The sequence below is a fragment of the Hibiscus syriacus genome, unplaced genomic scaffold (genome assembly GCF_006381635.1).
Source record: "Hibiscus syriacus cultivar Baekdansim isolate YM2019G1 unplaced genomic scaffold, ASM638163v2 tig00110556_pilon, whole genome shotgun sequence".
Lineage (NCBI taxonomy): Eukaryota > Viridiplantae > Streptophyta > Magnoliopsida > Malvales > Malvaceae > Hibiscus > Hibiscus syriacus.
In genome coordinates this window covers 3,249,419-3,277,219 of record NW_024062779.1, presented here as the reverse complement: position 1 = coordinate 3,277,219, position 27,801 = coordinate 3,249,419, and the positions used below count along the sequence as shown (strand labels likewise).

The 27,801-nt window shown below is 32.1% G+C and overlaps 2 protein-coding genes and 2 pseudogenes across 3 annotated transcripts; 2 read left to right on the top strand and 2 right to left on the bottom strand.

The window, feature by feature from the left end:
• Positions 1-24: 24 nt before the first annotated feature.
• LOC120131658 lies at positions 25-4,440 on the bottom strand (annotated as a pseudogene).
• An 843-nt stretch (positions 4,441-5,283) lies between these two features.
• Positions 5,284-7,619, bottom strand: LOC120131659 (putative methylesterase 14, chloroplastic). The gene is made up of 5 exons (XM_039148602.1): positions 7,217-7,619; positions 6,508-6,747; positions 6,283-6,426; positions 5,887-6,021; positions 5,284-5,647 (listed from the first exon to the last, which is right to left on the bottom strand). The coding sequence occupies exons 1-5, from the start codon at positions 7,457-7,459 to the stop codon at positions 5,375-5,377; spliced, it is 1,035 nt and encodes a 344-aa protein (XP_039004533.1). The 5' UTR covers positions 7,460-7,619; the 3' UTR covers positions 5,284-5,374.
• A 6,809-nt stretch (positions 7,620-14,428) lies between these two features.
• LOC120131662 lies at positions 14,429-16,033 on the top strand (annotated as a pseudogene).
• A 7,973-nt stretch (positions 16,034-24,006) lies between these two features.
• Positions 24,007-25,812, top strand: LOC120131661 (auxin-responsive protein IAA27-like). 2 transcript variants are annotated; one of them, XM_039148603.1, is made up of 5 exons: positions 24,007-24,694; positions 24,773-24,987; positions 25,228-25,369; positions 25,563-25,624; positions 25,743-25,812. In XM_039148603.1, the coding sequence occupies exons 1-5, from the start codon at positions 24,123-24,125 to the stop codon at positions 25,763-25,765; spliced, it is 1,014 nt and encodes a 337-aa protein (XP_039004534.1). In that variant the 5' UTR covers positions 24,007-24,122; the 3' UTR covers positions 25,766-25,812. The 2 variants fall into 2 exon arrangements, with proteins under 2 accessions (XP_039004534.1, XP_039004535.1); XM_039148604.1 differs by lacking the exons at positions 25,228-25,369; positions 25,563-25,624; positions 25,743-25,812 and adding an exon at positions 25,184-25,227.
• Positions 25,813-27,801: the final 1,989 nt, after the last annotated feature.

Sequence of the window (27,801 nt, the reverse complement as noted above, 5' to 3'; positions counted from 1 at the left end):
CATATGGACGAATATAAATGTCCGTAAAATTTAATCATTTACTTAATATCATTTGCATTCTATAATAAATGCAAGAGGCTAGTAGTAGCACAAAGCCCTAAATTAATTTGACATGGAACATTGATATATAAAAGCTGGAAAAAAAAGAGGGGGAAAAAGTCATTTTCTATAAATTTAGGATATAACATTCGCAGGCATTTTAACAGATCAAACCTGCCGTTCATGTACATTGTCTCAGTCAAAATGCTTTGCCGTGGAAATACGTATTTGTTGTGGTTGCATTGGCAATGGCAAAATCACGCAGCACAAAAGCTCTACAATTCCATTAAAAGAAGAAAAATAAACTGTGATACAAAAACACATTTTCCCAACAAGATTGCAGCTTATCCTTTCTAATTTAAGTATGTTCCTTACTTGTTTTAAATGCAATGCAGTGGACAAAGGTGCATGTAATACCTTGAAAATATCATTTCAAGACCATACCTTACACTGTCCTCTTCGGATCACGAGAGGCTGCAAGATGGTCCTGCAAAACAAAAGCCACATACAAGATTATCAGCTATAATCCACAAATAGCTAACCAAAACATTAAATGCCACAAATTCAAAACTTACCAAAATAAAATCAAATGCTCTGGTATCCTCCTTTTTGGAACTATTCATCATTGAACTTGACGTTTGAGTTGGAAAATTTGACTGGAAAATATCAGGCAGAGGTGACCCTCCATTTGATCCACTGGAAGCATGATTAATCCCAACATTTTGTGCATTAAGATTACCCAAGTGTTGTAAGTTAGACATCGCAGCAAGCAATTGCTGTTGAGCAAAGAAACTCCCCATAGCACCGTAATTCATAGGCTGAGAAGAAAAGGCTGGGTTCAACATTATTCCAGGAGGAATGACATATGGCGTGGTTCCTAAAGGAAACATCGGATTTGTTGTCATCCCTGTGGCTTGAGAACCAAGGATACCACTCAAAGCATCATTAGAAGCTTGATGGCTAGAATGGGTGTTGATGACATTTTCAGGGGCCTCAGAAGTGATTCCTTTCTGCTTCGAATTAGATAGATTTTCAGTCATCCATAAGCCAGCCATTAAATCATTAACAGAGTCATTTTTAATCTCTGGATCAAACGGAGTTTCAGAAGTGGTCCCAAAGATATTAATTAGTTCAGATTTTTTATTTGCAGCCACATGATTACCATTGATAATGGACTTGTCATCTATTGTCATCCCAGAGAAGAGATCGTCCACATTTTCTCTACCCTCACCAGTGTGAAATGAGACATCTGCAAAGGGATCGCCATCATCTTTCTGTTCGGTGGCACCAAAACTAGCAGCTATACCATCTCCAAACAAGTCATCAACAAGCGGGTTGTGGTCAGGTTTGCAGTAATTTGATTATTTGGGTCTTTTGAGGAAGTATCTTGTCCATCATAATCATCTGGATCACCAGTGTCTATCAGGTCAGGCATTTGAACGGGAGTGGTCACAGGCTTTAAAGACCTTTCTGAATTACTAGCCCAACCAGCTGCCTGTTCCCCATTCAAAAGGGTCAACACCTGTATATCAAGATCACTCGATTTCATTAACAGAAAATAATATCATACCAGCTATAAATCAGCATCAAAATACATAATAACTAATCAAGCTCATATAACATTTAGAATCATGACAAATTGACAATTAAAGATTGAACACAATGAGCATTCAAAGATCATGAATAAAAAAGCAACTGAAATATAATGTGAAAATGCAAGAACCAATCCTAAAATATCTTGAGCTATAGGCTTGAACAGAAGCAAAGATAAATCTGCCCTAAAAGAAAATAGAGTAAACAACATGAAATTCATTTTCAGACAATTGTTTAAGGGAAAACGAGCTAGCATCTAAAAATTAATATAATAGATAATAAAATTTCTTTCTTCTAATTTAAAAGAAGAAACTAATACACTACATCAACTTAGATTTGCACAATATATGCCATTAGTAAATGCATCGCCTTAATGAATCCAAACAGGAAGGAAAGATCAAGCGTTCTTCCTACCTTAAACCAAAAAACAACCAACATTCAAAAAAAACTTAAATTGGAATTTTCATAGGCACAAAGCAAGTTCTCAAGCATAAATTAGTTGAATTTTCTTTTATCCTCCATGAATTCAGTTTATTTTATTTAATCAGAACTTGTTTTAGCTGCTTAGCAAAATAAAGCGAGAGAAAAAACAAAAAGAAAACCTTACAATCATGGCACCAGAAAAGGCTGTCTAGACAGGACCTTAAACTGTAAAAAATAATGATGTTTTTTCAGGTTAAAGGAAAAACAAAAGGTTGACTAAGATAAATACCTTGTTGGCCTTTTCTCTGAGAGACGCTTGGGGAGACTCCGAACATCTCGAAACAATATCTTTGTTCTCAGTAAAATAAGAAGCCACAATTACAAAATGCTCATCTTCCTTTCTCCTCAAAATGGACTCAAGCACACACATAGCTTTCATGCGAACCTGACCATAAAAAAAAATTCATGTTAAGGTTAAAAGATAACTAAAAAACAAATACTCCGTTGATTGCTTTGGAAGAAATCAATACACAATTATTACCAATATGAAACATGATCACATAACGAGAACAAAATAGTTCAATTGCATGATTGTGAAGTGGTCAAGGTGATAATGGGTCGGGTAGATTTCCTGCGTAAAGCTAAGTAACCCCCACCCTGTGGCCTTGCCATAAAATGATTCAATACAGAGCAAAGAGTTACCTGCCACGCTGGAGATAGAAGCTTAGATTCAAGAGCATGACTTAAAGCCAATGCATCAAGCTTTGCAGCCTCCATGAAGAAAGCTTGAATAAATTCACGGGTAGGTTGTAGACGTACACCACCAGATGTAACTATGGTTTCCAACAATCTCTCTTCACGAGTTTTAGACTCTGAATGATTTGAGCTAGATTCCACACTCGTTTCTGCCTTTAATACTCTTGAATCCTGGCCCCAAGATCCACTATAAGTATTCCTAGAAACCTCGGGACTGTCATTGTGCAATTCAACTGGATCATACCTAGCAGAATGATCAATTTCTGTAGTCAACGACCTTTGAAGAGTAGGATTTTTGTAGTTTCCATTATCATTCTTTCTAACTGAACGACCCTGAGTGAAACTACTAATTCCCTGTTTGATAGAAGAACTTCCAATACCAACAACCTCACTTAGAAAAGATTTCTTCTCATTCGATGGCATTTCAAAGTTTGTGTTGCCAAATCCTTCTATTCGTTTGTTAAAGTCATCTGCTGGAGGAGGCTTACTAGTATTATTTTCCTCTGCAAATATAGCAGAAATGGCCTCATGAGCTGTTTCCCGCACGGCTTTATTAAGTGCATCCCCCTTCAAAGGATCCGGCTGCCCCTTATAATGAAATAACTGACGTACAGCTACTGAATTCCTCTGCATCTCTCTCCTAAACTCCACACCAGACTTTCCCACTGCATATTTGATCAGCCTCAAAGCCTGAAAAATCGCACCACCCACTGAGTATCATGTTTTAATAATTCAAAATTATGAAACAACTTGCCTACACCTTAAACACGCAACATTTACGTACCAAAAACTTCTCCCCCTTAAAAGAATATTAGTCCCCTATGATTGTTGTTTTTTGTTAATATATGTTTTCAAAAGAATATTAGTCCCCTATGATTGTTGTTTTTTGTTAATATACTTTTTCTTTTAGTTACAATTATATGCAAAAACAAAGTTGTACTTTGATACTGACATTCAACAACTTCGCTAAAATTTATGACCATTACTTACTGCTCGACTAAAATTGAGTTAAAGTTCTCAATTTTTAAGAACTTCCTCACAATTTTCATTTTTCAGTTAAAACAACAGATATCATCAGAACTGTCTAGATTCCATCATACAACCAAACCAAAAAGAAAATCAAAGCGAATTGAAAGAAATTACCTTCTGTTTGACAATAGGACTTTTGTGATCGAGTCGTTTCAAGATAAACTCTGACACCTCTTTAACGATACTAACAGGAGCCGATCTCAAGAGCTCGCAGATCTCTTCTAACTTATAAACGGGGGTCACTTTATCTTCATCGGAGGTTGCCCCATCGATCATCCGCGATCTCCAGTACGAATCCACTGCTCGCCTGCTGGAATCCATTTATAAATAAAATAAAAAAAGGACCAAAAACAGAAATTGTTTGATTGAATTTCAAGGTTTAAGATGGATCTATTTGATTGATCGGTTGGTTGAAGAGCTGTCAAAAAATGGGACGGAATGATCGATGCTAATAGGAACTTGAATAGGATTCAATCAGGACTTGTGTTTTTTCTTTCAATTTTTCATTTTTTTTCTTTTCCTTTAAGGAATTAGGGAAAGAAAGAGCAAGATTCTGAAACCTGTAAATATGGACAACACTGTGTGAATGATATTCACGTTGTTCATAATTATTATCCCAAGAGGAAATTTATTGATTTGATCTTTGCCCATTGCTGTTAGTACCGTTTGTTTATGTATGGGCCCGGCCCTTTATAAACTTTTTTATTGACGAAACAACTACGAGTATCCGTCCATTTCTCTTTCTCTATTTCAAAATGATTTTGGAAGAATTGATGAGTTACTAGTAGAGCTCTAGTTAATATTAATCTCAAGCTCCATTTTTAGAAAATTTCATTTTTTATTTTTTTAATAGTCTGGAGTGATTATAATGTAATATTTGTTCAAAATTTTTCTTTTTAGTCATTGACAACGCGCGCGCACTTTGCATACGTAATTGCTCAAAATCAGATAATCTAGAATAACGACATTCTTTTTTATCATTGGGATCATTGAATAGATTCCGATTTTTCTTTGTTTTTACGAAAGAAATGAACCAAATCGTTACTGGTATCAAGTAGGTATAAGAGTTTTACTGATTATCATATCATCCACCATTAAAAAATCAACAAAATTGTATTATTTTATAACTTTTAATTAGTCAAGTGTTCATTTTGTAACTTTTTATAATAAGGTGACCCAACTGAAAAGTACCTTATAATCAGGGGACTATTTGCATGATTCGCCCTAGATCAATTTGTATATATTATTCGTTCAAAAATTGATAGTAAGTTTCAAGTATTGTTTTTTCTTGGATATGAATATGTAATCAGTTGTATCATTACGTAATCACCTCGTCAAATTACTCACTAAATTACAAGGGGGGAAGGGCATAAATTAGAAGGGTGGGCCAAATGTTCTACATACAGAAACAACCTATCACAAGTATAAAAGACGTGTAAATGAGCAAACCTTATAATTGTCTTCTTCCAATTACAGAAATAAAAAAGATTTAAGAAAAATTCCTTTCTTTTCCTTGTTTTATCTGAAAATTAAGCTAAGGAATCTGAACAATATCAATTAAAATCTTGTGAAGAGACAGTGGTTTCGAGAAGAATGGGCAGTGATCACTCCCTTTGATCTTAAAAACTGCTTCCGGTGGATTATCTCTGACTAGCTTTTCCTGGACATCCGGCGAAAGAGCACGATCATCCAACGTCTGAATGTAGAAGCGCCGCCCAGCTCCGTATTTTTCAGGGGTCAATGACAGTTTCTCCATGACAGGACCTAGTGGGGTGGATCTCACGGACACCATGGCCAAAGCAACGTCCTGCAAGGAACCAAATACCATGTTTTTAAATAGGTTACGTACGGTCAATCATCTTATTATGTCCTTGCAAAGACAACAAGTAACATATGCAACATATATTGGCTCCAAAATGGCCATTGACAAATGCTCTGTTGCAAGAGAGGGATAGAAAGAACAATGAATCCTACACGTGTATCGCCTGAAAAGTGCTCGTCGATAACTGGAGTTTCGTGCTTGACAAGTAAGGTTGTATAACATACCTTTGTCGGCGATTGATTGAAATATAACCCTTTCATCAGCTGTTTCTCAAACATGAACCCTGTAGGAGGCTTATCTTTGCCATTTCCATGAATCAAAAACTGTGACTCTTGCATAAAACGTTCAGCAGAACCAAGCTGCAATAAAAGAAGTTTCGGCGTAAACCAGATAATTAAGAGCAACAAAAACTATTGGAGAACTTTCACTACAAAATTTCAGTAGCAATAATGTTTGGTTGATATCAGTCCATGACAATGAAAATTTGTTTTAGAATTCTAAAACTTTTTGTTTATTTGTTAGGATATTATGCTCATACAACAGGCAAAATAAATCAGTGTATTCCGAACGAAATCATTTAACGGATACTTAGATAAGACAGTCAGACATCAACAGAATACCTCTTTGGCAAACACGTCGAAAGGTCTCTGACCGTTAGACACCATTGTAGCACAAAGGTAAATTGCTTTGGAGATCTTCTCTGGGAAATGTTCTAATGCATAAGAAAGGCAAGCGCCTCCGCAGCTATGGCCCACCAAGATAACCTGCATGTACAGTTTCATTGATCAAGATGGTTTAACATAACAGATGGCAAAGCTTTGGTTATATCCAATGTACCCTCTCACCTTCTCATCTTCAGCAAGGTTCTCTAGATATTTAATCAACGGCTGCGAATATTCTGCCAACGTAGTGACCGTGTTTGTATCCGTGAGATCAATACCGGAGCCTGTGAGATCCAATGCAGTAGGCTGAAGGCCCACTTCCTCCAAATGAGCAATCGTTTTATACCAACACCAAGCTCCAAAGCCTTCTCCATGTAGCAGAACTATCTTTTTGAACTTGATCTTTTCAATAGATTCCAGTACCTGCAAGTAAAATGATGTAATATCAGACTTAGTGGTCCATGGTCCACATCCTTGTCTTCGTATCACAATAGAATAAAACATGACTTTTTGAAATTGCCTTCCATAAAACAAAAGTGATCTTTGAGTACAGAGATCATGACATAAAGTGGATATCATGAGATCCCTTAACTTTTGATCAAAAAGAAATAATAATAAACCAGAACAGATCCTTTTATTTTCTCAACTAAAATTTTATTAAGACTCAAAACCTAATTTGGATATATTAAATTGCAGAATGCTAAAACCATAGTGAATCAACTGATTCTTTATGCTTGGCCGTTGCCTGGTACAGTTTTTTTAAGGTTTACAATCAATCATAAAACCCTCATTATTTCATCAGATATCCAATCAGGTATCTAACATAATGATTACACATGAAAGCAAAGTTAAGTAATTTAATATCGCAATTCAAAATAAATAAATAACCCACCTTTTTTTCATTATTAGCTAATGGATCAGTGTGCCTTCTGGAGCTGGTAGAACCGATTCTCCTAGACATGGATCCATCAAATCTCTGAGACAGTTGGTGCTGACGAAGAGCCATAGACAAAGCTTGCTTATGCAAATACTCTTCTTCCGCAAGCATTTTCCTTTGAGACCTTCCCATTCTCTTGCTTCTCGATCCATTATCTTTTATGTCTTTCTTTGTCCTGTAAATCAAGCAATTGCCCATTGTTCACCTTCTAACACAGCCCCGGAAGCTTAAGGGGGCAGGGACAATTCTGCTGGAAAATGGAAGAAAGTCGAGAAATTTTCCAGTGAAGAGTCTAGGGGAGGTTCTTTAATGAATTTAAAAAACACCCTTTATCATATATAGAAGAATTAGATGAAAAAAGAGATAATAAGAGAGAGAGAGAGAGAGGGTTGGGAAGAAGTAGGTTGTTAAATCAAAATCAAATGAACAAACGTGTGAAACAGCTCCTTAAATCAAAGAGCCAACTAAATTTAAGTGCTATTTATTGTTTCTAATACTCTGATATGGTCTTGTCTTGCAAAGGTACGAGGCTTTCAATGCTTTACTCTTCCCTTCTCTCTCTCCAATAGAAAATTGTAGACTTTTCCTTTGGTTGACCCCTTGGATTTATTGTTGGGATTTTCCCATTTTTACAGCTAATGTAAACCATCAATTCTATGGATTTGATTTTTTTTTCTAACGATTTATTTTATCATAATTGAGATATTATAGAAAAAAACATGATGGTCATAATAAAAAATCCTGCTTTGATGATCAACGATGGATTAATGCTAAATACCTAACCTCCTTGTGGAGAATATTTGCTGTATTAATATTTAATAGTATTCATTCATTTACGAACGCAATGAACCTTTTGAACTGGTTAAACTAATTCATTGTATCATGCTTGCTCGACTCGGTAACTAAATGATAAACTATCACTGTTTACACCATCCTTGAGGACAATGAACCGAACCCAACATAATTTATTGGGAGTTATTTTAAATATGTATATATTAATAAAAATATTTTAGTATTTTTATTAATGTAAATTATATATAACAATATTATACTAGTAAAAGAAAATTTTATAAATCCTTAAAATTCGTCTATTCATATAAAAATTTAGAGGAACAAAATATATTGATAATAATGGTATCTAGAATTATGTCTAAATTTTTAATTTTAGAGATCAAAATTTATAAATAAAAATTTATGAACTCGCATAATAAATATAGATATTTGAAATAAAATCATAAATATAGTTTGAACTGAAAAATATTTTTAAAAAATTATCTTCAACTGAAATGAAATTAAAAGTTGAATGCTTGATAATTTGATTGAAGTCCTCAACTTAAAAATGATAAATAACCTAAAGAAGATAAATAACCAAACAATGAATATTATATAATCTTTTTATTTTATATCTTGAAATCAGAAATAAGAAATAAAAATAAAATTTCATTCATTTAAAAATAAAATAATAATATAAAAAGAATATTAACCGGTTTTAAATAATTTTAAAATTGTATAGTAGTATACGCGTTTTTAAGATAATTAATTTAATAATTTGTTATACATATTTTTTGAAGAGTAAAATATAATAATTTATATATATATATATATATATATATATATATATATAATTTTAAAAAAAAATTGGGGGCCATGGCCGCTGTAGCGGTGTAGCCCCTTAAACGTTCCGCCCCTGCCTGAGGAGAAGAGGAGATTTAGATTTCTTTTTCTTTCTTTTAAACACACTTCAAATTTATTTATTTATTTTTATTCCTTTTTTATTCTTTTATTTTCTTTATCAAACCAGACAAACTTTAGTGGGCACAATTATGTTTATTGTGTTGTTTCAAATATAATTATATTGTTAAAATATAAAAATTATTTATTCGTATAAATCTTTGAATATAACTAAAAATATAATATCTATTAAACATAATTAACTATTAATAAAAATATTTTTATACAATATTTGATTATCAAGATTTTTATATATCTAATTTGGTTAATAAAAATATTCAATGTTTGATTTTTTTTTTACAAATCAATAACCATGGATTTGGATCTCGACAATCTCAATAAATAAAGTATTTAGGGTATGTTTATTTCACAAAAATAGATTTAGGAAAATAAATTTCATTGAATGAATAACATTATTTTTTAAAAATAATTTTATAAAAAATATTTTACGGTATTTATATGATATTGTGTAAATTATTTTTCACTGATAAATCTTTTATAAATTATTTATTTAAATATCATATACAATAAATAATATTATTTATTAAAAAATAATATTATTTTTAAAATATTAAAATAATTTATTTAATGTTATTATTAAAATATTATATATATAATTTTATAAATAAAAATGTTAATATTATTATATTTTATGAAAATAAAATTATTATAAATTATATTAATTGTTTATTAAAATAAGAATAATATATTATTAATTATATTAATTACATATTAAAATAATATTGTTATGAAATTAATTATTAATTTTAATTTTATTAATAATTTAGTATATATTATTAAAATAAAAGTATAATATTATATATAATTAAAACATTAAAAAATAATATTATATTATTATAATTATCAATAAATATAATTTATTAATTAATATTTTTATTAAAATGATTCTAAAATATTATATTAATATTAAATATATGAAAATAATAATATTTTGATTGTTTATGATTTAAAGTGAAAAATTCGTAAAAAAACTTACGGAAAATCAGACTGTAAGTCATTCTTCAAAAAATACAAAAGAAATTCAGTTGATGAAAAAAATGAATTAAATTAACCATCTGTTTTCACCAATCACATAATGAGAGGAAAACATTTTTTTTAGAAAACTAATTACAAATAAACAAACCCTTAATCAATAAAATTATTTTGTTTGATCCGGTTTTACGTGTGTTTTCTCTTTATAAGAAAATTATATTCATCACATTGTTAAACTATTTTTTCGTGGTTACGTGGCTTGTTACAGACAATTTTACAGTCAAAGTTAAAAGTTGAAATCTAATTATAAAAAAATCAAATAATACACTAATAAAATTTTGATATTTTACAATCAATTACTCCTCTGACATTTAAGGTCCGCCAATTAAAGTGTTCATAAGAAGCAAGTTGGATAGGGAATAGGGATACCACAATCAAGGGAAATTTGTGGTAGTGCTATCGGTTTTATTATTAATTTTTAATAAAATTGATAAAAAAAATTACTTAAAATATTAATATTTTTAATATTTCCGGTAAAGTATTTAATAATAATAAAATCGGTAAAAAAAATAATATTTTAAGTAGCGTTTTATCAGATATATTAACAAAATCAATTAAACGTCTAATAATTACAAAATCAATAAAAATAATAATATTTTTGATAATTTTTTACCGATTTTGTTAAACAATAATAATAAAAACAATAACTCATTTTCATAACCGTATATTAGCACGTGAGAATTTCCCCGCAATCAATGTATTCTTTCGGTTCAATAAAACTATTGGAAACGTCATTAAAATGGCTTTTTCAAACAAAATAAAAAGAGTGATGCTGAGTTTTAACTACAAATATGTGCCTCATGACTCATGCCTCATGCATACGTGTTTATCATTCAATGGTATATACATCTCATGTCATGTATGTCAGTTTCTTAGTACTATTAATTTATTATAAAGGTAAAGTACACAAATGATTCTTTGATTATAAGATACTATCTTGTTAAATTCTCTAATTATTAAAAGTTATAAAATGATCACTAAATTATTCATATATTTCAAATTCATCATTTTTCGTTAAAATTTGATGATTGTCTGAGTTGAACGTTAATTTTTTTATTATGATACTATAAAATCTAATCTCGTAATATTTTAAGTTGTATTTTGTAGATTAAATCTCCGTTTATATTATTTCATCAAGTTTATAAACAATATATATAATGTAAAAGGAGACTAAATATATCATAATCATTAAAGTTAACGTATAACTTAAATGACCATCAATTTTTAATAGAAACGACGAATTTATATCATATAAATAATTAAACGACTAACTTTTAATAGTTTGGAGACTCCAAGATATGACAAAAAACAGATCACCATTCATTTGATAAAGCTGTAATCTTATAGCTAGCTAATTCATCATAGATTTGACAGGCATTTTTTTTTTTTTTTTGAATTGAGAATGATACTGACTGAGACATCAGTCTTAAGTCTGAGGTTGCAAAAACCATCTGTGCTGATGTAGCGTCGCGAGCAAAAAGATCCCTAACTTCAACAGGAGGGGAAGCATACTGAAGGTCGAAATGATCCTTCGAGGCAAGTTTGGCAATCCGATTAGCCACACTGTTTTTGAACCGAGAATGGGTAATATTCAACGTAACACTCCCTCGTACGCAGGGCTATTGGGCTTAAAGCAGTAATAGCAAATAGGCCCACCATTTGGTTTGCCACTATGAAATGTGCCGCGTCACGTAAACCTGACCGTGAAAGCAAACGGCAGCTCATCAAGAGGGAAAATGAATCTTTAGAATCCATCCCATTTTTTATTCTTTCCACGGCCTGTAATATATTTTGTACCATACTTGACAAAGACGCGATATAACAATCTCAATTTAAGTGCAAGAATACACCAACCAAACAACCTCTCTAAACAGCACCTTGTAGAATCCTTTTTCTCTTTTGGTTCTGTATTTGGTATGCCCTAGAAATGGTGTTTTGTTTGGATGCAAACGCTCCAGGTATGTGAAAGACTATGTTCTGACAGCTTTGGTGGTTGAAGCACTTGTTTTAGGCTTGACAATACTTTGTTACATCGTTCTTCGCTTGCGGAAGAGGGAGGGTATCGATCCCGGTGGTGATGAGATGAGTTTGAATGATGGTTCGAAAATGCAGACTGAGAATGCTAGTCACTGAAGGATATAGAATTTGCCTAAGGACAGGTTTGCCTTAAACCAGGTTTGTTTGTGTACTTCAGCTGGGGAAGGTCATAAGCCGCTGGCTGGTCATTTATTAATAACTCGTCAGTACTGGTATATAGTCAAATATGGATACATTATTTTTAGGCTAAACTATACAAATGATCACTAATGTTTGAGTATTTTTTGTTTTCCCCACTGAAGTTTCAAAAATAACAAATTGTTCACTAATGTTATCAATTTGTTACAAATCAGTCACTCGTTGTCAACAGTCGTTACTGCAGTAATGGAATGCTGACATGACATGTTAAATTAGTTGACTCATCATATTTGACAGACCATTTCCTCTTCTTCAAAATAGTCGTCACTTGCTCAAACTCCGACACCGGACTCCCACACGCAGCAAGAGCTTTGATGTGAGAGATATAAGCTCCCATACTCATATCTCCTTTGCGAACAACCTTCAACCAATAATGTTAAGTCATTATCGTAGTCGTTGATGTATTTGCGAAGAACTTGGTGACCGTGGACCATACTTGTGTCGCGGTATCACCTCTGACCAGATGAGGAATAATCGATGGGTTCATCGTGGGTAGAAGCCACAAAGCGAGTGCACTATCTTGTGCAACAAAAAAGGTCATAAGACTCATTCTCAGCGACTGATCCATTATCACGAACCACCGTAGCAAGGGATGAAGTGTCAACACTTGTGAGAAAATTTTCCAAACAATGGTTTCTCACTGCCAGAAGCACCTGTTACTTCCATAGCAGGAAGTTAGTTTCATCCAAGACGATGCTAAGCCTCTTGTTGGTGAAGGATTTATGTAGAATAGCTGATGAAGCCTTTGAATCTCCCATAATAATACCAAGGAAAGAAATAAAGAAAATGGGCACAGCTAAAGAAGGTTAAAAAAACCCAAACCCAAGGCAACACTTTGTAACTTTTAATAGTCGAGAGACTCAACAAAGTAACGCCTATAGTCGGAGGACTATTTTGTAACTTTTAATAGTTATGGGATTAAAAAAGCAACACTTTATAGTCGGGGACTATTTGTGTACTTTATCCTATTAGATATTGTACGATTCCTTCCCTTTTGGATCATATTACCCCTAAGATAAGTGCTTTGTTCATATGGATACTTTATTGTATTTCTAACTTTGTAACTAATTATTTATTGTGTAAATTATTAAATGTTTTTATTTCTTATTATATTAGTATTTAAATTGTGTTACACATTTAACTAATGCTTTAATATTTAATTTATTATTTTATTAATATTATATTTATGATGTTCTAAGGTTATATGGTGAGTTTGAATGTTGCTTGAAAGTGAATGATTTAGAATTGAATGTTATTAATTTTATCTTTGATTTATAAGATATTTCTTATCTTTAAAAAATATATTGAACATATAAACGTTTAACCTCTGATAATTCACAACAACAAAAAATTGGTGTAACAAGAGTTTGCAAATATAAAGGGTTTTTTTTTAAAAAAAATGTTTTAATATATTAATTATATAATAAATATAAAGTTTTTACAAATTTTAGATAGTCTAATGAAAATAGTTGTAATGTTGATGACTTGATGTTAAACCAAACAAGGTAAACAGTACTATTTGATGTCCGTAGTGAAACATTCACTGGAAAGTGGATAATGAAGTCCTGTTGATAATATGAATTTACTTGGAACGAATTTCGGAATCGGTTTCCCTGTTGAATAACTATCCTCGGAACTTTAAAATCAGTATTGGAGTCTGGATGCCAATCAACAATCAATTTTTTGCCTACTTGGCTCTTAAATCTTTATTAAGTTATAACGAAACAGTGAATCTATATTCAGCCCGATTTATTGATTGTTGCAGATTATCAAGAACAAATCTTTGGTTTTCTTTTGCTCATGTGTTTCTTCATATGAGATTTTGTTCTTCATATCAGAATTGAGGCTATTTTCATTACTTTTATGAATATTTTACCTCTTTACTTCGCAATCTATGTTATGTTGATTTGCTTGTTTCTGGTATTTGTTCTGTTGAATGTCGTTTTTTATTTAATAAATTTACTTAAAGCTAAAGACCTGATTTCATGTTAACTTTTTTAATCTTATCTCCCTTGGTTTGCGCCCATTTACTTCGTGTCCTTGGCAAAAGGCAGATCGAAACAAGGAAAAACAGTTGAATGAACATCCAAAGATTTAGTCAAGGGCTTGGAGGAGTTTGCTCCAATATATGGAACACGTCCAATCAACATGTATGGAATGGGTTTTGACCATAGCTTTGGGCTTTGGTTCATTGCCAGATGGCTACAACCGGATTTAATGATCGAGAGTGGTGCTTTAAAGGGACATTCCACTTGGGTTCTGCGGCAAGCAATGCCTGACACACCAATTATCTCATTCACACCCCGGCATCCTGAGAAGTACTTGAAAAAGGGGCCTGCTTATGTTGATGGAAATTGCACGTACTTTGCTGGAAAGTATTTTGCGGATTTTGGACGTGTTGAATGGGACAAAGGTGCTTAAGAAGCATGGAATTTCTGATTTCAGCCGGGTTCTTGTCTTCTTTGATGATCATCAAAAGGAATTGAAAAGGTACTTATTGCATCCAAGTACCGTGGATCTTAAAAAAATGTTATTATGATTACACTTTTCAAGAGTAACAAGATATGATCCGGTATTTCTCATATGGTTTTATTCATATTAGTAGCTTGTATTTTCTTTTGTTGTTGCTTGTATTTAGATGTTAGGTTAATGGTAAATTATCTAGGGTAAACTACGCATTTCGTACCTAAATTATTAGTTTTTGTCCGTTTTAGGACTTAAACTTTTATTTTTTTCAAAATCATGCCTAAAGTTTATTTTTTGTTTCATTTTAGTACCCGACGTTAAAAACTTAACGCGTTTAGTACCTAAACTATCAATTTTGGTCTGTTTTAATACATAAAGTTTCAATTTTTTTTAAAACTAAACATTCAATTTTAATGGGTACTAAAATGAAACAAAAACAAAATTGTAGGTATGGTTTTTAAAAAATTGGAAGTTCAGGAACTAAAATAGATTAAAACTGATAGTTTAGGTACTAAATGAGTAATTTACCCAATTATTTATGTACGTGAGTGATCTCCTGTTGGCTCGAAGAGGGATTTCTGGCGGTGTCTAAAGGAACTCTTTCTTTTATGAGGCTTGGTATTTCTCTTCTGGCTTTTATTTCTTCTTAAAACTCTATTTTCAGTTCCTTCTTTAATTCACCAAGTGAAATGATAGATTGTTGCATAATGTTGTATAAATGTGGTATGTTTGAATCTCTTTCTTTTCTGTTTATTTTGTTACCTAACAGTGGAATTTGTTCATTCAGAAGGTGGCCATAGCTGCTTTAAGGACAGTTATGAAGCCAGGATTAGATCGAAGAGAAATAAATTCTGGGAGAAGTCTGTGGATACAGATGAACTGTGTGCGCGAAACGAAGCATGGTGGGGTGTTCGAGGAGAGATGCGGGATAACTTTAACCACAACAATACCCAAATCTCTCATTCCGAACATTTTCGAAATAGCATGTTTGTAGAGTCGATTCTCGATGTCTATTGGGAGCTACTACCAGCAGCTGGTCCTTCCCTTCACCCACCAAACTCGCTATGATCCTGCCCGTGCCCCAACACCTATTGTTGAAGATGGCCGGTATCGCATGTTTCAGCGGCTCGGTCTAGACAGGCTCGAGAGATCTGTGTTTAATGGATATACGCAGATGGTGTATCTGCAAATTTCCAAACCGGAATCATGAAATTATCCAGGATCAGGTATGTTTGAGCTTCACTAGATGAAGCTTGTATCGTTATTTTTCATTTCTCTGTAGCAAGCGGAGAGTATTCTCCTGTTGTCTTAAAAAAGGAAAAAAAGTCCGTGATGCCCAGTTCTTAGGATCGAACTCCATGATGTTTTTCCAATGTTAATTCATTTATGTGATGATCTAGTTCACTATCCACTTCCTTTCTTCTTTTCTTTTTTAAAATAAGAATAAGTGGGTGAATAACTTCAATCACCACTTATTTTGATGTGGTAATTCATACTATAAATCTTATTGTTCACAAATTAGTTCTAAGTTCTGGTGATGAAGGCTTGAAGTGGTTGAAATGATCCGAACTCGAATTATCAGGAAAAATCCAAACTTACATCTAAAGGAATGGCCCAAAATTAAGTAGGAATTTAAACAATTAGGTTCCACGAATCCCGAATGCCATTTAAGTTGAGCACGTTTAGATAAGTAATGGCCAATTACATAAATCATTCTACTTTATTCAAAATATTTCATTACTTTTTTTCTATTAAACTAAGATAATTATAAAATAGTATATGTTATAACACTCAAAACTCATGCTATAATCGTTGGTGCTCGAATCATGAGCTTTTAAAAATAATAATTATTCTTTTAACCACTAACTTAATTTAATTCGTGCAACATTTCATTACTTTCTTAATTCGGAATGTTTTATGTAATAATGAATCCAAACTCATTTCCACAAAACATCAAATATTACAATTTTGGCTTAAATGTATCTTTAGTCCCTAAAGTTTTAAAAAAATAATGTGTCCTCTATCATTTTTTTAGATCAATATGGTCCTTCAACTCAAAAAAAGAACTCAATGTGACTCTTTAACCAACGTTTTCTGTCATTGATCATCTTCGTTATCAACAACGCTTAACGCATTGAAGATTTCATCGTTCGATAAATCGTCGAGAACATCGTTCGCATTGTTGTTGATACTAACAGGCTGCGGCGTGGAAGAAGTTGGCGGTGGCGGCAATGGAGAACACGGATTATATTTGTTAGCTTTGATCCTTTGGAGAAGACGTTCACTGTTCTTCGAAGAAAGGGCCGGAGTCGGATTCAACGTCGATGACGATGAAGAACAAGGCCAGATATTTGTTATCGTATTCGCACCGCAAAGCAAGCAAGCGGCTTCTTCCGCCGTATCGAACGTGCCTAACCAAACCCTTTTGTATCGTGTCTTTGATCTCCGCCACCCAACGCCCAGACGGCCTTTGTCTCACACCCATGTATCGCTTCCTGGTCCTCCTAATGCCGCCCAGCCCGGCGGTTGTTGCGGCAGCTTTTTTACCATTTCTTCCCAGTCCATCGTTTGTTCCTCCGCCATTTCCACACCCTTTCTTTTCCTACCCATTTTCTTTTAGTTTATCAACCGAAGCTTTCTTTAGTTTCAGTTATGGCGGATGAAAAGTTTGATTGAAAACATCCATTTGTGTTCATTTATGAAAGCTTATATATATATATATATATATATGTATGTATAAGCTTTCATAAATGAACACAAATGGATGTTTTCAAGCTCTTCCATTGTTGATCAAAAGGATTAAAATTAAAAAAAGTAAATGTTTTGTTGCATTTGAAATTGAAAACTTTTAGAGTTTAATGACCAAAATAGAAGAGAAAAAATAGTTGTGTGATGAATGGTGTAATTCACCCAAATTATAACAGTAAGAATTAACGGAATTTTGATCAATGATGAAAAACGTTGGTCAAATGATCACATTAAATTCTTTTTTCGAGTTAGAGAGCCACATTGATCCAAAAAAAGATAAGGACCACATTGGTTTTTTTTTTAACTTGAGGGCGAAAGATACATTTAAGCATACAATTTTTGTACCGCACTATATATTACTTAAACTTATTATACTTAAAAAAACCTTCAAACTTAGAAAAACAAAATATGAAATAATATTAATCCAAAAATTCAAGCCCGGTTAGAAATAGTATATAAATCATGTTTAGAGATTTCATAATGTCACAATTTTATTTTCCATGTAAATACATTTTTCTTTTCTTTTCAGGGATTACTTCATTTTTCCCATTTCGCCAAACAAAACAAGTTACTCTAAGAACAGTAATTGAATGGAGGAGCCGAAAAGGATACTTGGAAAGACACTTTGTTGTTTAATAGTCCAGAAATACCAACATGTCTAAAGTTATTGCTATTTCCGATTGAAAATTATGTTCATGTTTTATTATAGGGTATCAACTTTTTTTAGAAAAAGATTTCCTCCACATGTTACCAGTTGACGAGGTCGGCAGCAGAACAGACAAAACAGAGCAGCCGACCCTATGTCGTATTGAGGGGATCAAATTTTGAGATTTACATAATCTGCAGGTACGTGCTTTTGTCACTATTGTCTTCAACTTTATCTTTTAGCAATCAAGTCTGGACCGCCCTCATTTTTTCAGTACAAACAAGCATAGCAAGGAGCAGAGAAGAAGAAATGTCAGCCATTTTTGTTTGATTGCTTCACATGCCATTTTTGCCCATTTTTACAAGCTGGTGTTACATTTTAAATTTAGTTCTCGTGCTATAATCTCAAACGATTATGCAACCAGTATATGCGGTTTATCTTGGTTGTGGTACATATACATATACATGTATGCATATGCGTATGCGTATGCGTGTGTAGATTCCAGAGCATCCATTTCTGGTGTGCTACTGCGATTAGGTTTCCATCGTCATCATAGTTGAATAACCACTTAAAATGTAATGCATTGAATTCCGGATTAGTAGTTTGGGTCAACTAGAAGCCCAAAGTTGAGCCATTGGACCTTATTATATTAGTTGGACCAAGTTGTTGTTATTGGATTTGAGTTGGGGCCCAAGAGAGTTAATGAAAGGAGATGAGTAATTCATGATAATAAAAGTAATGGGACTAAAAGTGTAGTTTACCCATAGTTATTTTGAAAACTGAAAATCCCTCATATTATATTTTCATCGTGAACAACCCCTACACAACTCACCAAACACTCTTCTTATCTTCTCATATTTCTCTCTTCTTCAATCTTTCTTTAAGTAAGAATCTCAAAGAAATTCAAGTCTAGTTGGATCCATCCAAGGTAAGATTATCAAACTTCATCCTTCTAGCTTCATTTTGAGCTCCCTTTCACTAGTTTTTATCCATTGAACAAAAAATAGGTCTTGGGAGATTTGTGGGAATCTATGGATTCTAGTTAAGTTTTGAGTTATAGGGAGTTTGTTTAGATGTTATTCAACCCCTAGATGTATTGGTAATCCATTTTATCATTTTCTTAAGTGAAGGAGATAGGAGAAAGCTCAAGACCTAAAGGAAAAGAAAGATTAAATCTTTAGTGAATTGAGAAAGTTTCTAGCCATCCAAGAAGCAAGGTAACACTTTTACAACTCTTTCATACTCTTAATGAGTCATTAAAAGTTCAAAATAGTTTAAATTGTTGAGTTGAGCATGATAAGCTTTTTTATGGTGAAATTCTTGTTTTAGAGTTATAAATGTGTTTAAAGTCTCTATTATGACCCTTGTTGATCAAATAAAACTTTAAGAATGTTTGGGGACCTCACTAAGGTCTTTGAGATTGAATTATAGCATTTTAGTATATGTTATATGATTTCTGTAGGTAAAGTATCAATATTATTGGGATAATATCGATACTAGTTCTTCGTTTTGGGGAAATTCGTGAGTTTTTGGGTAAAAGTATCGATACTCATTCAATAGTATCGAAACTTTGAGTCATAGTTTCTAAACTCCCATAAAGCAGAATGTTTAAAAGTATCGATATTTATATAAAGTATAGAAACTTTTGCAATAGTATCGATATTCTTGGGTTAGTACCGATATTTTCAGTCTATTTTAGGCAAAAATGTCAGTTTTTAAGGGAATTAGACTCGAGGTAGCCCAACACTTCTTTTTATCATCAAATAAGACTGCAAGTGGGAATATTAATGATATTAATTACACTTAGAAACAAGATTTATTAGGATGACATAAAAATAGTCTTGGATGATGCTCGGGAAATGACCAAGACACCTGAGTTCCTTTAGAAAATGTTAGCATTATAGAAAGTATAGATTCAGTCCGGATATATCCTTAGGTAGGGCTGAGGCCCTTCTAACTAACTATGTTTGTCGAGGCTTTAACACTCTTTAGAAGAAATGGTAGGTTAGTTAGGGGTATGGTTTCCGATGTAGAGAATTTCGGGAGCCATATCTAGGGTAGACTAGAAGGGTATGTGAGCTCTGAGATGCAAAACCCTCAGTCGCACCATGATGTCTATCAATTGCGTATAGAGTGAGTATTCGATAATACTCACTAAAGCAATTTTAAAGCAGATTAACTTGGGCGCAAGGTACAACACTCAAGGAGTTGACCAACAGAACAGAACATATTGTAGTAGACTTGATAGCTTGAGTATGTCATGAACACTTTTAGTATGACTCAGTTGTTAGTGTGGCACTGACTAGTTAGCTCATCATTTGGAATTTGTTTCCTTACGCAGGTTAGTCGAGGAGCAGTCCGAGGACTTTTTGACTATAGTGATCCAGACCCAGTAGTGCAGAGTACGTCTCGAGTTCATCTTTAGAGAGCATGTATATTTGTAAACCCTAATTTGTATATTTTTGTATGAATCGTAACTTATTTTAAACTATGGTCTGTATGATTTAAACATTATTTTGGGTGCTCCTATGTAAACTATTTTATTTAAATCGTAGTTGATTATTTTAGCATGAGTAGTTACAAATGGTCATTTTAAAAGAAAAACAAATTGAGTAGTCACTCCGATGATTCCGTGTGACATTCTAATTGATCGATCGTGTGTCGTATTGGTTTAGGATGTTACATAAAACTTCAACCACACCCGATCACTATTCCTTTGCAATGTATTTTTGGTATGGTCAAAGTATTATCAACAATGGGTTAAGCAGAATATGTGTATGATCAACTAAAAACGCCCTTTTTATCACATTTCATAGGAATGGTCCAATCAATCCGCAAACAAAAAAAAATCCCAGATTTTAATGCATGACAGATCCATGTTTAAATGCCCTAACCATATTATACGATAATAATTCCTGATATCTACCCCTCGTCAGAGCCATCTTTATTTGTGTGTACACATGGACAGCTAAGCCCTCACCAATAATTAAATTCTATATATTTCCGCAGAAGCTAATGGAAATCAAGAGCACATGAAATGTAATCGATCTTATAGGCTAAATCAAGGAATTGAAACAACAATTTGATCAATCATTACAGAACCTTGAGAAAAAAAATCGTGGGTTGTAATCAGTGAGCAGTATTGAATTCCAGCATATAATTATTTTTCTTTAATGGAGTTATTGTTTCTTGTTTGAAAGTGATGAATGTGTAAGCAATATTATTCTAGCCTTTTTTGAGGCCGAGAAACACATTGTTGATTGTACCTACCAATGGCAGCTCTTAGTGGGCAGTTTTTTTTTTTTTGGGTTGTGATGCAATGTACTCAGTCTTTCCTTTAAGATACCCAAGTATTACATTTTGTGTGCTAACTGCTAAGCTCTAAGCCTCTAACTTAAATAATTTAATGTGTAAAAATAATGCATTTTGTATGGCTTAAGAAGTTAAAGAATTAGAGGAGAATATTAAGTAAAAAAAAAAGATTGGGATGTATTGATAAGAAAACGAATTGTTTGGGAATAAATTTAAAATTTAATATCAATTAAAATTAAAAGATTTTATTAATGTGTTAATTTAATTTAAAATTTCACATCCTATATGTAAAATCCGAATTATAAAAAATTGAATTATTTTTTTGTTGTCTTCTCGGTTCTAAGGTTTTAGTTTGATTAATTTTGATCGATTTATGTCGTACATCTAATTTTATTAGGTAAGTCTCTCAACAAAAATTTTGTATGTATATAAAAATTCAAACTTAAAACCTTACTTAAACGATATCATACTATTAATTCTTTTGATGAATTATTTTTCTTTAATCGTGGAGATAATGGAAAAAAATAGGATTAGGATTTAGGAGTTTAGGACTGCGGTCAAAGACGGAATGATTACAGTTAACCTCCGTCAACCCCAACGACAAAACGCCATTATGTTTGGCCAACCACAGCATATGGTGACGTGGTAATATCTTATCCGATCGTATTTTCCAGATGTTATAGACCATCGGATCATGGTGCACGCGCGCTAATGGCCTGTTTCTTTGGGGTTTACACAATTATTACCAACAGATATCGGCGTGGTAAGAAAAGATTCACCCCCGACGTAGGGTTGTTCATTCGGTTAAAATCGAATTAAATCAAATCGAATTAACTATAATTGAATTAATTAAAAAAAAATTCTTTAACTGTTAATCAAACCGAACTTTTTTTCAAATATATTAATCGAACCGAATAAATTTCAGTTAATTCGATTAATTTTCGAATTAACCGAATTTTTTTAAAAATTTTCTAATTTATATAAAAATTAAATGTTTTTTAATTAAAAAAAGTTTATAATTAATTTAAATAATATATAATTATAAAATAAAAATTTCAGATAAATTTTTTAATTAATTAATATTGATTTAAGTTTAAAAGTTATTAGATCTTAAATTATTAATTGGGTTTTAAATGGTTTGGCTTAACCCATATGTTATATATATATATATTTTTAATTAAAAAACAGTTTACAATTAATTTTAATAATATATAATTATAAATAAAAAATTTTATATACTTTTTTAATTAATTAATATTGATTTAAGTTTAAAAGTTATTAGATCTTAAATTATTAATTGGGTTTTAAATGGTTTGGGCTGAGCCCATATGTTATATATAATATATTTAAAATTTAAAATTTAATTTCGGTTAATTCAGTTAATTAATCGAATTCGAACCGAATTAACCGTTAACTGAATTTTAAAAATTTTCTTAACCATTAATCGACCGAACTAATTCGATAATCGAATCGAATTAATCGAATTAATTCGATTTGGTCGATTAACCGAATTAATTCGATTATTTAAACACCCCTACCCCGACAACTTGGACTGCAACTCTCAGTAAAAACAATCATTAAACTCAAACGAGGCGTCTCCAACAAAAGATAAATTATTATTACTATCCCTTTCTATCTCCATTAGCTGGGTAAAAAACATAAGCTTTTACTCTCGTGATTGTGTTTCTCACACATGAATTAAATGGTCAAGTTTTGTAGTACAAAGAACTTTCACCTGGTATTTCTTTTAGTTAGTAGTTAAATGTTTTCAGCAAAATAATATTATTTCACGTAATAATATTAACTAAACGGTCCATAAGATCTCCAATTGATTGTTACGTGACAACTTTCCACATCTAATGAGAGTTTTGGTTTTATGATAGTCACGCATGCAGTGCTCTGAAAAATTAATGCAACTAATATTACTTTGTTGATAAGATTGTCAATTCTTCCTTTTATTTAATCATTTGATTAATTACTTAACTGCAGTCGTTGGTGTTTGAACATATACCTTCTAAGAACAACAACAATTCTTTTATCTACTGAAGTAAATTGATTCATACATTTATGTTCCTTTTTAAATTTTCAAATTCGACTATGTCTTTTGCAAATAATATAACTGTTGAATGCAAGCTATTTCTGAGCAATATGATTTTAAGTTGGTTAGAAGTACTATATTTTTATTTATTTCACATATAACTATTGAAATTGGGTAAATGTATGGGAACAATAACCATTTAATATTTATTTAGGTAGATGTATTTAAAAATATTTTAAAGAAATTATTATAAAAATAATATAAATAAATGAGATGAACAATGTAATATCAATATCATATAAATATACAAATATTAGACAATCTATATAAATCTAAAATATTTTTAAATATAACTAATTATTATTTTCTTCAAATTCGATTATGAGAAAGTAAAATACACGAAAGAATAATATTAAGAAATTGCCGGGCAACGGGGCAATAATAGTAGGCAATTAAGCAGCTACAGAAAGGCCAAAGAAGCTTCTTTTTTAAGCTTCTTCAAAAACCAGCCCTTCCCCTACAGCCTAACCAGACTGCACACTCTCTGTCTCTACTCACATTAGCTTTCGTGTTCTTCATTTTGCTTGTTGTATGTATTTCAAGAACAATAGTTCATAAGAATTTGATACTTGATGTCAACACCTTTGGAACATGATTACATAGGCTTAGCAGAGACCTCTTCAATGGAAAGAAGCTCTGAGAAGATCTCTTCTTCTTTTTCTTCATCATCCTCTTCAATTCCCCCCATCATCGAAGACAAAACCAGCAAAACCACTAATGACACTTTTTTGAATCTCAAAGAAACCGAGCTGAGACTCGGCTTACCGGGTTTTCAGTCTCCTGAGAGAAAAATCTCTCTTTTTGTCAAAGACTTGGAGACAAATGATAAAAGGAACGGTTTTCCCAGTAGCCCTTTGAAGAACTTTGTGTCTGGAGCTAAGAGGGGTTTCTCAGATGCCATCGATGCGTCTAATGGGAAGTGGGTTTTCTCTATGAAAGGTAAATCTGATGTTGAGTTGGCCAAAGGGGCTGTCTTGGCCTCTCCTAGAGGCGGTTTGGATAGCAAAACCAATTCCCAGCAAGCAAGACCATCTGTGTGTATCATGAAAGAGGTTGTCCGTGTTCTCCAGTCTCCAAAACCAGTTCAAGATAAGCAGAAACTTGTTCCTCCTGCAAATGAGCATGCTAGTGCTCCTGCTGCAAAGTATGTTTCTCTTTGTTTTTGTTGGGAATAAATTTTACATTGATTATTGAGGCAGAAGTTTTTTTTTCTCTGTAACAGGGCACAGGTGGTAGGATGGCCACCAATTAGATCATTCAGGAAGAACAGCATGGCCTCTAATTTGGCAAAGAACAGTGATGAAGGCGCTGGTTGCCTCTATGTAAAGGTGAGCATGGATGGAGCACCATACCTGAGGAAGGTTGACCTCGACACCTACAATAACTATATGGAGTTCTCATCAGCTTTGGAGAAGATGTTCAGCTGTTTCACTATTGGTAAGATGCAGTCTAATCTTATTATCTGATATCTGTTCTATGCCTAAGCTTAGTGAGTTTTGAAGAGCTTAGCCTTCAACAAAAAAAAGAAAATTCTTTGTTGAGGATGGGCTAACTTGTTTCGAAACATTTTAGCATACTATGACTTTTAGATCAAGTGTTGTTTCGAAACATTTTAGCATACTATGACTTTTAGATCAAGTGTATGTTGATTCATGTTTATAGACGGGTTTGTTTCAGGGAAATACAATTCCAACGAGCTTCCTGCGCGAGATGGTCTTAGCGAGAGTCGTTTGATGGATCTTCTTCACGGATCCGAGTACGTGCTGACATACCGAGACAAAGACGGTGACTGGATGCTCGTCGGCGATGTTCCATGGGAGTAAGTCCTCCACCTACATAAGCACTTTCTGTTTCATTTGTTCATGTAATTTGACATTGCAATGTACCAATGCGGTTAAAATACAGCCATATTGGCCCAAGTTCATAGTGTCTGAATTCTTGCAATCAGTTATTCTTATATGGTAATTCTTTATGATGATGGATTGCTTTACATTGTTATATTTTTCATACAGGATGTTCACCGATTCGTGTAGGAGACTGCGGATAATGAAAGGTTCAGAGGCAACTGGACTAGGTATTGGTATTCCTTACTAAAACAAAAAAACATCACAGTTTAGTATTCCAGAAAATTAGTTTGCTTAAGATTTATTATGTCGTTTGATATTGAGAGAGTTTATGTTGATTGCTTCAAGCTCCAAGGGCCATGGAGAAATGAAAGAACCAGAACTGATTCAGAGGCATCTTGAAGACCTGGAAGAAAAACAAGTCATAAAAGCTCCATGCAACTTTACTCGAGAACTATATATATGTGTATATACATATATATATTTTACAAGTTTGATTTAAGTGGAGAAAGGGGCTTTGTAATAGACAAATTATGGGATTGAAGACATATCCAATTATTCAAGGATCTGTGGCTCACCTCTTCTTTTGTTTTATCTCAATTTTGTGTTAATGGATTGATCTGTTTGTTTCTTTAATTGAAAGAAGAGCACGCCTGCCTCGGTCTCCATTCCTGCAGTCCTAAGGTGTAATCAGTGGGAGAAAGGAATGGAAAAGGCATTGATTAGTTGTAATGCTTGGGTGATAGGTGTGGGAATTCTATAAGAGGTGTTTTTGTTCGAGACCCCCCCCCCCCCCACTTCATCTCAAATCCCATCACCTTTTGCATTGTGATTAGAACAAGCAACCAAGCGTCTGCTTGAGAGAAAATGTAAATTACATTATATCTTAAACACAAATTTATACAGTATGTCAGCACTATATCAAATTAATTATAAATAATTATTTTTATTAATTTAAGTATAATTACGGAATTACCTTAAATTAATCGACCATGAATCAAATATCGTTAGTTATATTGAAAAAATTTCAATATTATTTGCATAAACTGAATTTACTGCCATTCCATCTGGTTTTGAATCTTCATCTGCTGTCAAATTAATGACGACGTGATTATTTTTTCAATTCGAGAAAAGAAATTGTTCTAAACATGTGTTTTCTTCCATCTAAGCAAAATACTGTATTAAAAAAATCGATCTTTTCAAACAGACTTGAAGTAATTTTGCATTGTAGTTTCATACACTTACTCAAAAAATTTTGAATTCAGATCGAGTTATAAAATAGAACTCAAATAGTAACTTGAATAACTCAAAAATTTTAGTAAGCAATGAATTCATTTTTAAGTTTGAGTCGAATCTCTCGACTCTGTATGATATATGTATATCACATATGAAAAAAATAAGAAGAAATATATATGTATTGTATATGATTATAGAAAAACACTTAAATTTGAATCAAATAATATCATAATATTATAAAAAAAAATACAATTAAATTCAAATAAAAACTCGAACAATTTGAATTGACTTGACTCGATTTGAAAAAAATTCAAATCAAGTTTGAGTTATAGAATAAGACTCGTCAACTCAAAAAATTCAAAATTTTTTGATTTGATTGATCGAACGCTCACCCCTATTTTTACTTTTGGCTTATTATATTGCTTTTAAATAATAATTAGTTTATTGAAAAAATAGAGAGTAATCACACTAAAAGTTTACAAACTCAAAAATTTTTTAATATAAAATTTGAAATAAATTAACCATATTAACTATTCATTTCCTTTCAAATCATTGAATAAAAAATATTAATCGTTTTTTAAATCATAAAAATATTAGTTGCTAGAAAATGACAATAGATTTATATAAGCAAAAATTTAAAAATTTAACTAAATAACTTTAAAAAATAAAAAATATAAACAAACACATTTATTAAAAATACAAATATAAACAAACACAGCTATTACAAATAGAAAAAAAAAACAACAAAGATCATAAACACCAATTAAATGATTAAATATAATAACACTTTACAGTAAATCTTACTTCAAGTGATTAATATTGAAATTTGTGTTGAAAAATATAAAAGATTGGCTTAAGTTATTATTTTTCCATCTAAATCTAGAGTTTTTCATTCTGTCTCTAACCTATCATTTTTGTTTTAGTAAGAGTAAGTGAGCTTTGACAGCAAAAAGAAAAAAAAGACACATGTATCGTAGTAACAAAAAAAAGCATATAATAAGGATATAAATTAATTTTGTTAACATTATAAATTTATGGTTAATTAAGGTTTAACTCAATTACTATTTTAATATACAAAAACCGTGGGTTTATAGCCATAAGTAAATACATTCAAAAGATAATTCTTTTTAAATAATAGAGAGTGATTATAAGTTTATATTTGTTTAAAATT

What these genes read in the sequence shown, in the direction of transcription:
- LOC120131659 (XM_039148602.1), bottom strand. Translation starts at nt 7,459, where the DNA reads ATGGGCAATTGCTTGATTTACAGGACAAAGAAAGACATAAAAGATAAT. An exon ending in ACCTTGCTGAAGATGAGAAG is followed by an intron (nt 6,427 to 6,507) that starts GTGAGAGGGTAC and finishes CTGTACATGCAG; the next exon opens with GTTATCTTGGTGGGCCATAG. An exon ending in TCGACGTGTTTGCCAAAGAG is followed by an intron (nt 6,022 to 6,282) that starts GTATTCTGTTGA and finishes CTTTTATTGCAG; the next exon opens with CTTGGTTCTGCTGAACGTTT.
- LOC120131661 (XM_039148603.1), top strand. Translation starts at nt 24,123, where the DNA reads ATGTCAACACCTTTGGAACATGATTACATAGGCTTAGCAGAGACCTCT. An exon ending in GTTCAGCTGTTTCACTATTG is followed by an intron (nt 24,988 to 25,227) that starts GTAAGATGCAGT and finishes GGTTTGTTTCAG; the next exon opens with GGAAATACAATTCCAACGAG. An exon ending in GTCGGCGATGTTCCATGGGA is followed by an intron (nt 25,370 to 25,562) that starts GTAAGTCCTCCA and finishes TTTTTCATACAG; the next exon opens with GATGTTCACCGATTCGTGTA.